At 42.1% G+C, this 13,334-nt stretch overlaps 1 protein-coding gene across 1 annotated transcript in view; it reads right to left on the bottom strand.

The window, feature by feature from the left end:
* NMNAT2 (nicotinamide nucleotide adenylyltransferase 2) overlaps positions 1-13,054 on the bottom strand; it is a gene marked incomplete at both ends in the record, with an annotated part of 160,033 nt that extends 146,979 nt beyond the window's left edge. Inside the window, one exon of the mRNA XM_079697339.1 lies at positions 12,970-13,054. Coding sequence (XP_079553465.1) covers positions 12,970-13,054 — 85 coding nt within the window. The remainder of the gene's footprint in view (positions 1-12,969) is intronic.
* Between the last annotated feature and the right edge of the window lie 280 nt (positions 13,055-13,334).

The raw sequence follows: 13,334 nt of genomic DNA, 5'->3' as shown, positions 1-13,334 counted from the left end.
TGAATATTCCTAACAGTTCAATCATTCATTCATTTGCTAAATATTTATAGTAACTGCCACGTGCCTAGAGCACTGTGCTAGGCATTTTAGGAGATACAAAGAGCCCTATGATGTGGGCAAGAGCCTAAATCTGATAGAGAATATGAAACATGGACTGAAATAGCTACAACCCACAGCACAATGTGCTAAGGGCTATACCAGAGGTACAAACCGAGTGCTGTCAGAGTTCAGAGGCAGGCGAGATCCTGCAGAAAACCGAGATGTGACTGCAAGAGCAGCCTGTAAAAGCCTGATGCAATTGATGTGCTGATTTTTAAAAATCCTCAAATATAAAGTATACAAAATATTAGATTGAAAGAAGGAGGCAGCCATGAATCAGGTAAAGCAGCGGTCCCCAACCCTTTTGGCACCAGGGACCGGTTTCGTAGAAGACAATTTTCCCACGGACAGTGGGAGGCGGGGGATGGTTCAGGCGGTAAGGCGAGTGATGGGGAGCGGTGGGGAGCAGCAGATGAAGCTTCACTCACCAGATTTGGTGAACTCAGTGCGGCCTGGTTCATAACAGTCTGCTGTGCGGCCTGGTTCATAACAGTCTGCAGGCTGCGGATACATACCGGTCCGCAGCCCGGGGGTTGGGGACCCTTGAGGTAAAGGATGTTCTGGGAAAGTACATCAAATGTTCAGCAGCAGATAAACGTCCAACATTAGCCAGAGGGGCTAATCAATGTCCAGTGTAAACCAAACACGAGAAAATCATCCCCATTGTGAACACAGTCATTTACTCAGTCAGCCAGAAAAATTACAATTATGAAATTGAAACTACATTTGCTGCTTAAATGAGTCTTTTTAGAGATTTAGTTTAGACTGAAAATTGTTCATTAAAGAGTTCCTCTGGGTAATGGACTTCAACTGCACTTTATATTTTTAGAACCCTTTAAATTCACTCCCCATTCCAAACCCTAGAGGTAGGTAATATCAGGGATAGGCAAACTTTTTCTGTAAACTGTCAGAAAGTAGTAAATATTTTAGGCTTTGCAATCCAAACAGTTTCTGTCACAACTACTCTGCTCTAATGTTGTAATTTGAAAATAGCCATGGATAGTTTTCACATGAAGGAGTGTAGCTGTGTGCCAATAAAACTTTATTTATGAATACTCATATTTTAATTTCAGAAAATTTTCATGTGTTACAAAGTATTTTTCTTCTTTTATGTTTTTTCCACCATTTAAAAATGGAAAAGCCATTCTTAGCTTGCATGCCACATTTGGCTGGCAGGCTGTAGTTTGCTGACCCCTGGGTTATATCAATCACCCTACTTACAGATGACAAAACAAAGGTTAAAGGAGACTAAGTATATTCTCAAATCAATAGCAAGTCAGTTTCTTAAATTCCATATATAATGGAACTAATGAGAGAAATAATGAAGCAATAGGAAAAACTGAGACATTTACCCACTCTTTATCAACATGTTTCACAGGGTGCGAAAATCATGTATTATCTATAAACTTTGATTCCCTGGGGCATAACAAGTAAATAATTTTTAAACTGTGCTTAGCAAGATTGGTTCAGTAAATGAGGCAATTATGGCTTAAATTTATATGTACAATACTGTATTGTCTTTCTTAATTTTAATTTATAATGGGTGACAGTCTCTAAGTTAAAAAAATTTTTTGCCTTATTTTGAAGATCTTGTAGTTTTTGTGATGAACCACACACTGCTAAATATTTATCAGCACATAAATATCTCAAAAGAGATATGAACAGTTATTGATGTAGTTTAACCTCAGTGCTCCATGGAATGATGATTCTACCTCTCTGTGGGTACCAAGATGAAGGGTCGAAGAAATGTTGAAGAATAAAGCACTGGGAAACCCAACCCCCCACTGGAATGTCACTTATTTGAGGCTTTAAAATGACATAGTAAATTTCAAAGTCACGGACACCCATAGCTTTATAGCAAGAGCAGATATACAGTATACTTGTTCAAGACCTCCTGAAAGGATTAGAGCAGAAAACAAGTGTCAGAGAAAAGGATCTCCAATGGTCCTCACTCTTCAGACAATTAAGCCTAGGGGAAAGAGAACAGGTGCATGATACAAATGCTTAAAAATCAAGGAAGATCACACTAGGGTGAACTGAGTTCACCAAATCTGAAAATACTCTAACAACAATGAGGTGCCATACTGTTAGGGGAACTACTGACCAAAACCGCCCGCCCTGGCCTCGCATCATAGTAACCACATGCATGAGTTATCTTACAACAGGAGGTCCTGTTAAAGAATGAGGCGGAACTAACAAGCTACCACCAACCAGAAGAACTGGGGAAAGGTTAAAAGAAGAGAGGAGACGCCAGTCCATACGTCCTACCAACCTCCCAGGATCCTTCTTGCTGGAATCCATCTTGGCTGAGCAATGCACATGCCACCAGGAAGGACTCTAAGTCAGAACGATTGGCCAGAGACAACCCAGAAACTAACCCCATTATCATAAAACCTGAGACTGCGAGCCACGTGGCAGAGCAGTTCTCCTGGGTTCCCTTACTCTGCTGCTCTCCGCCCAGGCACCCCTTCCCAATAGAGTCTCTTGCTTTGTCAGCAGACACACAGACACACACATGTGTCTTTCTGAGTGTTAGACAAGAGCCAACCCTCGGGCCCTCAAAGGGGTCCCCCTTCCTGTAACAATCCCATTGAAGTGCAGAAGGGCTACATTCAGAACCTAGGTGAGAACAACTTCCAATGAGAGAGGCGACTGGTTGGTTGTTTATTTGCTTAGGTGGGTTGTACAGCAGTATAATTCCCCACTTATTTATTCCTTCAGTAGAATGGACAAATGGTTCCATTTCAGAAAGTAATAAATAAATAAATAAATAGATAGATAGATAATAAATAAATAAATAAAAATTTAAAATCATGGGGGAAAAAAGCCCTCCATGTTTAGAAAAGTGATACAGAAATAATAGCTTTAAAATATTTAGATAAAATCATGGTGTCAGAGCCCTAATAAAGGGAACACTGACATTTGGGATGTAGGTCCCACATCTGGAATGCACTCCTCTGCCCATCACTAAAAGGGCTGAGTAAAGTCTAAACTCTTTGGTGCCTACCCTCCACCCCTGCCAAAACCTGTTTTCTGGCTCTCTGGTCTCCTGCCCTTTCCTGTCCCCGCCCGCACTCCAGTCATCTAACAAGCTCCCTGGAGATCCCTTAATGTGCCATGATGTTTGGGGCCTTTACACGTACCCAGCTCTCAGCCCAGAGTGCCATTCTCCATCCTGTCCACTGGGCAGCTCCTACCTTCAAGCTCATTCTCACTAATAAATGCCCTGATGATCCTCCCACCATGTCTAGAGCGATCACTTTTTTCTTCTATGTTCTCACTGTACGTCATCCTCCCCTCTTTTTATAGCACTATGACTTGAACTGCTATGTGTAGTTTATCTCCTCTACAGAAGATGATCTCCCTGAGGCATAAGAAGGAATGCCTTTAATTTTCATATCCCTGAGGCTTAGCATGGTGCCAGAGGCACATTCGTAACTCAATAAACATTTGCTGAATGAATGAATTAACGCCCACTGAGTCCTCTTAAGACTCTACCCTTCCTGCCACAGAAAGAATCTAGACTTAAGGTCAGGGTGGTAGGTAATTCTAACATTTCATTCATTCACTCATTCAACAGACATTTATTGAGCACTTACTATGTGCCAGGAACTCTTCTAGGAGCATGAGAAATGTCAGTGAGCAGAGTAAACAAAGATCCCTGCCATTGAAGAGCTCACATTCTAGTTGGGGAGACAGACATTAAACAATAAATGTAACAGATATATAACATGCTTTGTTAAAAGGGGATAAAAGGTAAGTGGAAAAGGTATAAGTAGAGCATGACAAGGGGGACTGGGAGTGTGTGAGCTGTGATTTTAAACTATGTGATCAGGGGAGTAGGACCTGCCAAGTAGACAGTGAGAAGGTTGAATTTGGACAAAGACTTAGAGAGTCAATTAGACATGGGGATATATGGGGGAAGGGCATTCCAGGCAGCGAGAACATTCAGTGCAGACTCTAAGGCCAAGACAAGGAGGTCAGTGAAGTTGGCTAAGAATGAGGTTGGAAAGAGGTGTGATGAGGTAGGGGGAGGAGGGGGAAAGGTGGCAGATCATGGAGGCCTTTGCAGGTCATTAAAATGACTTTGACCCTGAATGAAATAGGGAACCATTGGAGGATTTTGAGCAAAGGAGCAACATGATCTGACGCACATCTGACTTACATTTTAAAAGGATCACTCAGCTATTTTGTTGAGAATTTAGTATTGGGCCAAGGGTAGAAGCAGAGAGATCAGTTAAGAGGCTATTGCAATGATGTAAATGAACTGTAACAGTGGCTTACATCAGGGCTGTAGATGGGAAAAAGTGACTGGTCCTAGTTTTATTTTGAAGATAGATCCAAAAACATTTGCTGCCATAGATGGGATGTGCAAAGAGAGAAGGATCAAGCATTAGTCCAAGGTTTTCAACCTAAGCAACTGGAACAAGAGAAAAACTATAAGCATTTAGCCTTATCTAGGGGCTATACTTCACTCACCCTCCTACTGTCTGGTAAGTATTAAGTGAGGTCAATATGTAGCAGCATAGTGACCCACGTGGAGGCAACATGATGCAGGAGAGAGAGCAGAGAAAGAGTGCTATTTAGCTGCTACTGCTTCCTGGGGTTAGCCTCTGAGTCTTGCTCATTTTCTGCCTCCTCCTCTTACTCCCTTATCCCCCAAATTACAAGAATTTTCCTTGTTGGCTCACTTGTTCAGAACTAAAGAGAATTATGCCATAGATTTAGTGGAAAACAGTTTAATGGTAGTAGATTTTAAAGAAGCTCAAATAAGGTTAACTCCATTATTAAAATGATCATGGGGAAGGTGATGATGCTGGTAGTGTTTATAATATTTGCCTTTGCTGCAGAGTTCATAAATCATAGAGATATTGTACAAAAGGAGGGAGGAGCCAAAGCCGGGAGGATGGCCTTAGTTACACCTAAGCCACCAAACATCTTTTTTAGGCTAAAACACTTCTGAGGCTATCTGCCAAACTGTATTTTTTTTTAAAAAAAAACAACTGTGTTCCATGCATTTGAATGCTTATGATTGGAAAACCTCTGGTGATGGAAAACTTTGTTCTTTTTAAACTGATGCTGCATTTACATATATTGAGATATGGAACACATCCGTAAATAAAGTTGTGTAATTCTCTATAAAATGCATTCCTATATCCCAGTTCTTAGTTTGTTAGATCAGATGCTTAAGAATTATTTTAAATGCCTTTGTTTAACCAAAATTTTGTGTGTTGAGTGTTTTTTTTTTTTTAAACTGGTGTTTAAAAACTATTTAATGCATTCTTTTGTGCCCTTAGAAATCTTTCTTGAGCAAGTCAGGGTGATCTGAAAACTCTTTAGAAATGAACGAGAACTCTACTGAAAAAAAAAAAAAGGAACAAGAACTCTACTGGAAAGTGTGTATTTCATAGTATCATTAAATATTGATTAAGCACCCACTACATATACAACACTGTATTGGTGGCTGAGAGGACAATGATATTGTAAAATTTAGATTTGAATCTTTTTAAAGAAACACTTTCAAAACAGGGTTTTCATTCTCTTTCCCAGTCATGCATAGAGTACTTTCACAACTATTACCTATTAATAGAAAAATAACAGAAAATATAGATTATCCGTCTAGTTTTGCATTTTCTTCTCGTCCGAGGATCTCCCTGAAACAGAGAGAGATCCAGACCTGAGGGTTTGCTGGTTATGTTTTTAGTTTAGTTTGCCTCTGCATTTTAGGCTGTTCATTTGACTTGGTCTAAAACTGGAAATTTGTGTAGAAGTGTTTCTCTTGAGACTCATAACATTTTAAAGGAGGTTCCTACTGAGCAGTAATCTGAACTATTTCTTAAAAGTCATATGAACCTCTTAATTCTGATAGTTCTAAGCATAAAGGGTTGGATATGTAGAATAAGATCAAGGAAAACAAAAAGAGAAGAGAATCTGAAAATTAATATTACTTCATTTCAAAATTCATAGTACATCAGCCTTCTCGGTTATATCCTGTTCCTTGGTTTGGGATGCATTCTAGATGGGAGAGTTGCCTATCATAATTAGCATAATTGTGTCCACGTGGGGCTCAGTCAATCAATTCAGCAGGAGAAAGTAAATCAAACTACCTGTTCATGTGGACAAAAATATCTAAATTTTCTTTTTCAGCCATTATTCTCACGTCATGAGCAGACAGAGCTCTCGCCAGTTTGAAACTACCATGAGTGATCCATGAGTTTCCATTAGAGGACATTCAGCTTATCAGTGAATTAGAATTCCCAAGCGTCCACTTAAATATATTATTATAGCCATCATCATAGTGATGGGGAAGTTCTGGAATGTTCTTTTGAACTGCATCAACTGTTTCCAACCTCACATCCTCAACATTATAAAAGAGCCAACTTTAGGACCTTGATTTTCTCCCACCTCATAGTTTATAAAAAAGCTGGCAAATTCTTTATCTTTTTATTTCCATAATGTTAATGAATTTCAATATATTTCTTGCATGAAGAGTTTTGAATAATCCAAATAAAACCTACTAGGAGCTTTCATTAGAAGTTTCAGATGTCCCAGGTTACAAAGAGACTTTGAATTTAGGTATTTCCTTCTTCTGCATTAGTACTTGGTTAGAATACATTATTTCCAAAATCTTAGAGTAAGAAGTATGAAGCTTCACTTTCCCCACCAAACCCAAACCTGCTTCTCTTCCAATGTTCTCTATTCATCCACTTTGGATGGAAACCTGCCAGTTACCCTGGACTACTTTGCCATCACCCACCCATCAAATCACCAAATAAGGATCTCTTTTCCCTCCTAAATATTTTCAAATACACTCATTCTCCATCCCAAATGCCACCAACCTGAGCAAGGTGACAGTCTTCTCTGACTTGAACTCTGTTTGCTGAAATCGGTGCCCATCTGTTCACTACATCTCCATCCTTGCCCTTCACCAGTTTACGTTCAAAATTCAATTAAATCATAATCTTAACAATATGATTATGACATCCCTTTACTTTAAAAAATGCAATATTTTGTCACTGCCATTGGGATAAAATCTAAATTCTTTAATATGACTTACAAGCCTTCATAATTGATCAGATTTCCATCTAACTTCCCAGTCTTATTTCTCAATCCCCTCCTCCTTGAGTCATCCTGAACTTTCTTTTGTTCTAATATGTCATGGCTCTCTGTCTCATCACCCCAGCCCTTTATGCATGGTTGATTCCTCCACCTGGAGCGACATTCATTTATTTTTTATTTATTCAGCAACTATTATGAAGCAAAGACTCTTTATTTGCAATTATTATTATATTATACTATTATGGAGAGCTTACTCCATGCTAGGTACTAGGAAGTAAATCAATGATTAAACCAGGCATGGTTTCTGTCTTAATAAATCTTACTGTCTAGCATGGCAAATAGTCATGAAACACAGAATGAGATTAGAGTTATGGTATGGAAAGTATAAGGTGATGTGGGATCAAATGTCAAATGTCAGTAAGGGTAACCATACTTAATTGAGGAGTCATTGGAGGTTCCCTGAGGAAGTACTGTTGAAGCTAAAATCTGAAAGATGAGTAGGAGCTAGTTGTGGTAACAGAAGAGTGGAGGAGGAGGAGGAGGAGGAGGCAGGGGGAGTGGTGGAAGAAATGTTCTAGCGGCACAGTTAAATGGAAAATATATGAGTACTAAGAAAAGAAATAGCTTTTCCTTGTTATAAGCATAAGATATTGGGAACAGGTATCTTTATTGAATATATTTTGTTGGTGGCCTGTGTCACAAAGGAAAACAATTTATAAAGTTCTCACTACCCTTTTTTAAAAAATTTTATTCATTTATATATATATATTTGGCTGCACTGAGTCTTTGTTGCTGCACACAGGCTTTCTCTAGTTGCAGTGAGCGGGGGCTACTCTTCGTCGTGGTGCGCGGGCTTCTCATTGCGGTGGCTTCTCTTGTTGCAGAGCACAGGCTCTAGGCCCGCGGGCTCAGTAGTTGTGGCTTGCAGGCTCTAGAGTGCAGGCTCAGTAGTTGTGACACACGGGCTTTGTTGCTCCACGGCATGTGGGATCTTGCCGGATCAGGGTTCGAACCTGTGTCCACTGCATTGGCAGGCGGAGTCTTAACCACTTCGCCACCAGGGAAGCCCCATCTCACTACCCTTTGTTAATAACTAAGTTCAGTGGCTCTTTCTTTCATAAATTCTGTTGCAATTAAAGGAGTAAAAAAAAATCTTTGGTGAGGGACAGCCTGGATATCAGGAAACTAGTTCTATTCTGACTTTTGCTTATGACTGTACCAAATGACTTACTCTTACTTGTACCTCTGCTTTGTTGTTTGTAAAAGGGTGATGATAATATCACCCAGTTTAGGTTACAGGGTAGAATCAAATGAGATAGTGGTGCAAAAGTGTAAGTACCACACTACTTAATGAGCTTTTTAAAATATGCATTTCAAGCATACTAAACAGTTTCTCAGTTTTAGACTGTTCTCTACATATTGGTAGAAACACAAATTCATTTTTCTTATGATTTCTAGTTGTAGCAATAGGAGCTGCAATTCCAATTTCACAAGTAGAAAGCCATCTTCAGTACATTTTAAGAGAAACAGAATTAGATTGTCTCTTTTCAAAAAACCCAATTGTTTTTCAAAAAAACCCAATTGTTCAAACCAAAAATATTTCGAAGTAGAAAAACTGGGAAATCCAGTTACTTTGGAATCATCAAAAAACAGGACACATTTCTGCCGTGATCAAGTCCCTCAATTCCTTTATTTTTTATGGAGAAGTTAATCTGATCAGACCTTTCTTACTTTCCTGTTTAAACTTACTATCAGATCTACCAGTGGCATATTTATTGATAAATATTGGCAATACAAATGCAAAGAAAGTTGTACTGAAATATAATCTCTACATGCTTAATAACTATGAACTTACATGTAAAAAAAAAAACAAACATTCTAGCCTCATGTTATCTTTGTATGTAATAAGGCAGACATGAAATAAAACACAGTTGGTTTATGGGTCTGCTTTGCCAAAAACTTTTACTCATCCCTGAAAACATTTTATTTTTTATTTTACTTTTAAATTTTATTTATTTTTTGGCTGCGTTGGGTCTTTGTTGCTGTGCGTGGGCCTCTCATTGGGGTGGCTTCTCTTGTTGCAGAGCAAGGGCTCTAGGCGTGTGGGTTTCAGTAGTTGCAGCCCGTGGGCTCAGTAGTTGCAGCACATGGGCCCTAGAGTGCAGGCCCAATAGTTGTGGTGCAGGGGCTTAGTTGGTTCTTGGCATGTGGGATCTTCCCGGACCAGGGATCAAACTCGTGTTCCCTGCATTGGCAGGCAGATTCTTAACCACTGCGCCACCAGGGAAGTCCTGAAAACATTTTAGTCACAGTTAAGTATATAGGTGTCAAATACCTCTATCACAAATATTAATTTTGGGGGGAGTTCCCTGGCGGTCCAGTGGTAAAGAATCCGCCTTCCAATGCAGGGGATGCGGGTTTGATCCCTGGTCAGGAACTAAGATCCCACATGCCGCAGGGCAACTAAGCCCGCGGGCCGGGCCGCAAACTACAGAGCCCATGGGCTCTGGAGCCCGCGTGTCACAACTAGAGAGAAGCCCACATGCCAAAACAAAGAGCCCACGGGTAGCAACTAAGAGCCAACACAGCCAAAAATAAATAAATAATTTTTTTAAATATTAATTTTTTCTTATATGTTCCCATAGCCACAAATAGGAATAATATCAACTCCCCTTTCAGAATAAAAAGACAAGCTCATTCTAAAATATTTTACAAATAATGAGAACTGTACAAGTACTACTTTACAGAGACGAAGACTGAGTTTTTAGTTCTGAATGACACTTTTTTGTTTTGTTTTGTTTATAGTCTCTTTTTTCTTTGGTAAGCAATTGTATTTCAAAATATAGAAGCTCTATTAAAGGTGTCTAATTCAAAGTCCTGTTTGCATCTTTATACTTTTTTTCTATTACAAATTGCAGGCATCTTTTAAAAGTTTGATAATTTTATTGCATTAATTATTTCTGTATTGTTGGGGAAAAAAATTTTAAAGCCATTTAAAAGGAGAAAATAGTTCATGGATGCCTGGTTTCTTTAGAGATGGGAAAGAGCTCTTAAGGAAATGCATATTTAGGAATCTCATTTAGTTGATGGCAATTGAATTCTAATCTCTGTTAGTATATGTTTGAAGGAAATAGAGTTCATGGAATTATTCAGTCAGAAGACTAGTGAGCAGTTCTTTCTGCTTTTGGTACAGTGCAAAGGCCTATTCAAGAGGAATCAGAAATGTGGGGTTCCAGTCTCAATTCTGCCACCCACGCTCCATATCACTTAAGCCACTTAAGAAAGCCACTTAGCCTCTGAACATCAGTTTCTCATTTGTAAAATGGAGATAATGATGCCTTTCTTGTAAGCTTCTTATTAAGAATAAGTGACATACACGATGAAAATGCTTTGTAAATCAGAAGCTGCTCTACAAAAATAAATTACAAAACTTATCACTAGCTCAAAGATTCCCATAAGAGATTCTACAAAAAAATTGTTTAATATGTATTTTGTGTTCTTGTTCCTGTTTCCTTTTCAATGTATATGTGCTAAATCCTTCATTAGGTTATAAGCTCCTTAAAGCCACAGTGAGCATACCGTATCCTCTTTCCATGTTGCTCTCTGGATTACACATAACTCACAGACACTCAAAAGTCTTTGTTGATATTCTTTCCTCTTCTTCGGTTCCAATAACAAGCAAAAGTCACTACTGTCAAAGTCTCCTTTCACCTATTCTATGTGTAAACCTCCCTGCTGTAATCCATACCTATTTCCATATACTCTCTCCTCTAAACTCGTGGAGAACTGGCAGGTCAGCATCAACTTAACAAAAGCCTTTATCACTATTACTAAACTCTCTTTAGCTGCAAGACAAAATCCCTGGTTCTCAATCTAAATCTACCCCTCCTGCAATCCAAAACAAGTGGAATTAAGTACATCTTTAGTCCCAGGAAGAAAGGAGGTGTACCTGCTGGCCCACTAAAGATTACTAGAGCCAAGGAGTTCCAGAGGAAAGTCCCTCCCTGTCTGGGCAACTGAGAGGAATAAAGTACAGCCACATAAAATGGCTAGAGGAAATACAGACAGAGAAGAAAAGAAGGATGGGGTGAAGACACCAGAATCAAAAGAAAGTGAAAGGAGAGTTTTCAGGGCACTGATATTCCCTAGGAAGGCTGATGAGATGCTCTAGTCTACTTTGATGCTTGAACAAAAGTCTTTATTTAATAGGTAAGTTGGCACCAGCTCCTGACACAACACTTTTAAAAGCGAAAGTATGGTGAGGAAGAGATGGCTACCTCAGTCACCCTCCTTGGATCCTATAAATGTGCCTATCTGATCTGCACTCTGCTCAGAGTATAGTCTTTCCATGAGGTTTTTAATAAGGGTGCCTAGTTCAACTCACCTTTTAGGTTTAAGAGAGGAATATTTTTATTCTAAGCCACCTCTCCCAGTCTTTACCGATATGATGTGGCTTTCACTAAACAGCCCTAGGAGGGCCCACGCAATCCTCAGGCTCCGGGTAAACACGTGTGCCCGCAGCCGGCTCCGGCTCGCCCTGCGTTTCAGCACCGCTGTCTCTGGATAGCGCCTCGCTGGCCGGCCGGCTCAAGGCCTCCCACCCTTCACTCATCCATTCCTAGTCCACTCGCTTTCCTCTTCTCGTTTCTCTCATTGCCAGAAGAAAAGCATCCCGACTGCTAACTTCTCCTCAATTCCTGCTTCAAAAGTGACCTCCGCGTGCCTCCCTCAGGGTCTAAACGCGCAAGCCCCCGCGCCTTTGGGTCCTCCTGGAGCAGCAGCGAAGCCCCGCCGTTTACCCACCGGTGGCCCGAGATCTCCGGCAGGCAACGATCACCTTTCCCTTGCCACTTCTCAATCCCAACCAGCAGCCAGGAGCCCCCGTTCACTCGGCCTCTCTCTTCGCCACAAAGCCTCCTTGAAAAAAACGCGCGATGATGCGCCCTCGCCCCGCCCAGCCCCCACACACACACACACACACACACACACACACACACACACACACACAGAGTCATACATACACTCGCACGCCTCAAACCTTGTGGGAGCCATCGCCAACCTGGGCAGAGCCTCAGCCAACTTGGGCCCCATCCTTCAACACCGACTCGCAAAGGGCAGCCCGCAGCAACCGCCCCGCCCCCTCCCCTTCCTAGGCGGCGGGTCCCGGCAGCCAAGCCCAGGCCCCCGCCCCCTGCTCCCCACCTCCACATTCACTAAGCCATCCACCTCGCGCGCGCAATCCACTGTCCACAACCCTCAAACATTTGCCCCGGGCCGCCCCGAACCAGCAGCCAAACCATAAAAGAATCTCCTTGAAGCCCAGCCCTGTTCCTGGTGTGTTGTGTGTGTTTGTCTCTGAAGCATATACACCATTAACTCCTTCGAGCTTTCGGCCCAACCTAAACAAACAGCACGTTATCTCTAACCCCCTTCTCCCTTCTCCGCGCCCCAACCTCTGCCCCCATCCCGATCCTCATCGGCCAAGTAGCCAAAACACCGCACCACCGCACCCCAGTTCTCAAACCTCGACCTCCCACCAACCCGAACCAACACTCCCCTCCGGCCCCTCCCCTCCCCCACCCCTTGGCCCCCAGCGAGGAGGGTCTGGCCCGAGCGAGTGACGCCTCAGAAGCACAGTCTGCGTCCCCTCCCAGGAGCCCAGAATAGAGGGGCTGACCTCCCACCAGCTGGATTAGCCAGCACACCTCTCCAGATGGGTACTCGCCTTACCGTCAGACGCCCTGGGAAACACAGGTGCCGGGGAAAGGAGAGAGGCGGAAGCAGTCTCCGGGGGTGGGCGGGAGGACTCACCGAACATCTGAATGTGCCCTTTGGTGATGGGATTGAAGCTGCCGCAGGCGAGCAAGATAACGTGGGTCTTGGTGGTCTCGGTCATGGTGCGGGTGGGTCCCTCGCGCTGGTCCAGGGGTCGCCTCTCTTTTTGTGTGTCGATACGTCTGCAGAGGGAGAAAGGAAGGCGAGGCTCCGGCGGTGGATGCTGGGGACTCCAAGGAGCCGCTCCAGACGCAAACCGCGTCACTCCCCGCCTCCCCTTAACGCTTGCAGCGCCGGCAAGATCCGAGGCTGCTTTTGTATTGCTAAGCTCCGTCCTCTTTTCCTTCTAGCTCCTTTCACGCCTCTCGCCCTGGTCTCCCTCTCCTCCCTTTCTCTCCCCT

This window comes from Hyperoodon ampullatus (genome assembly GCF_949752795.1).
Source record: "Hyperoodon ampullatus genome assembly, chromosome: 2".
NCBI lineage: Eukaryota > Metazoa > Chordata > Mammalia > Artiodactyla > Ziphiidae > Hyperoodon > Hyperoodon ampullatus.
Note: the sequence above shows the minus strand (reverse complement) of the source record. Positions and strands in the feature narration are given on the sequence as shown.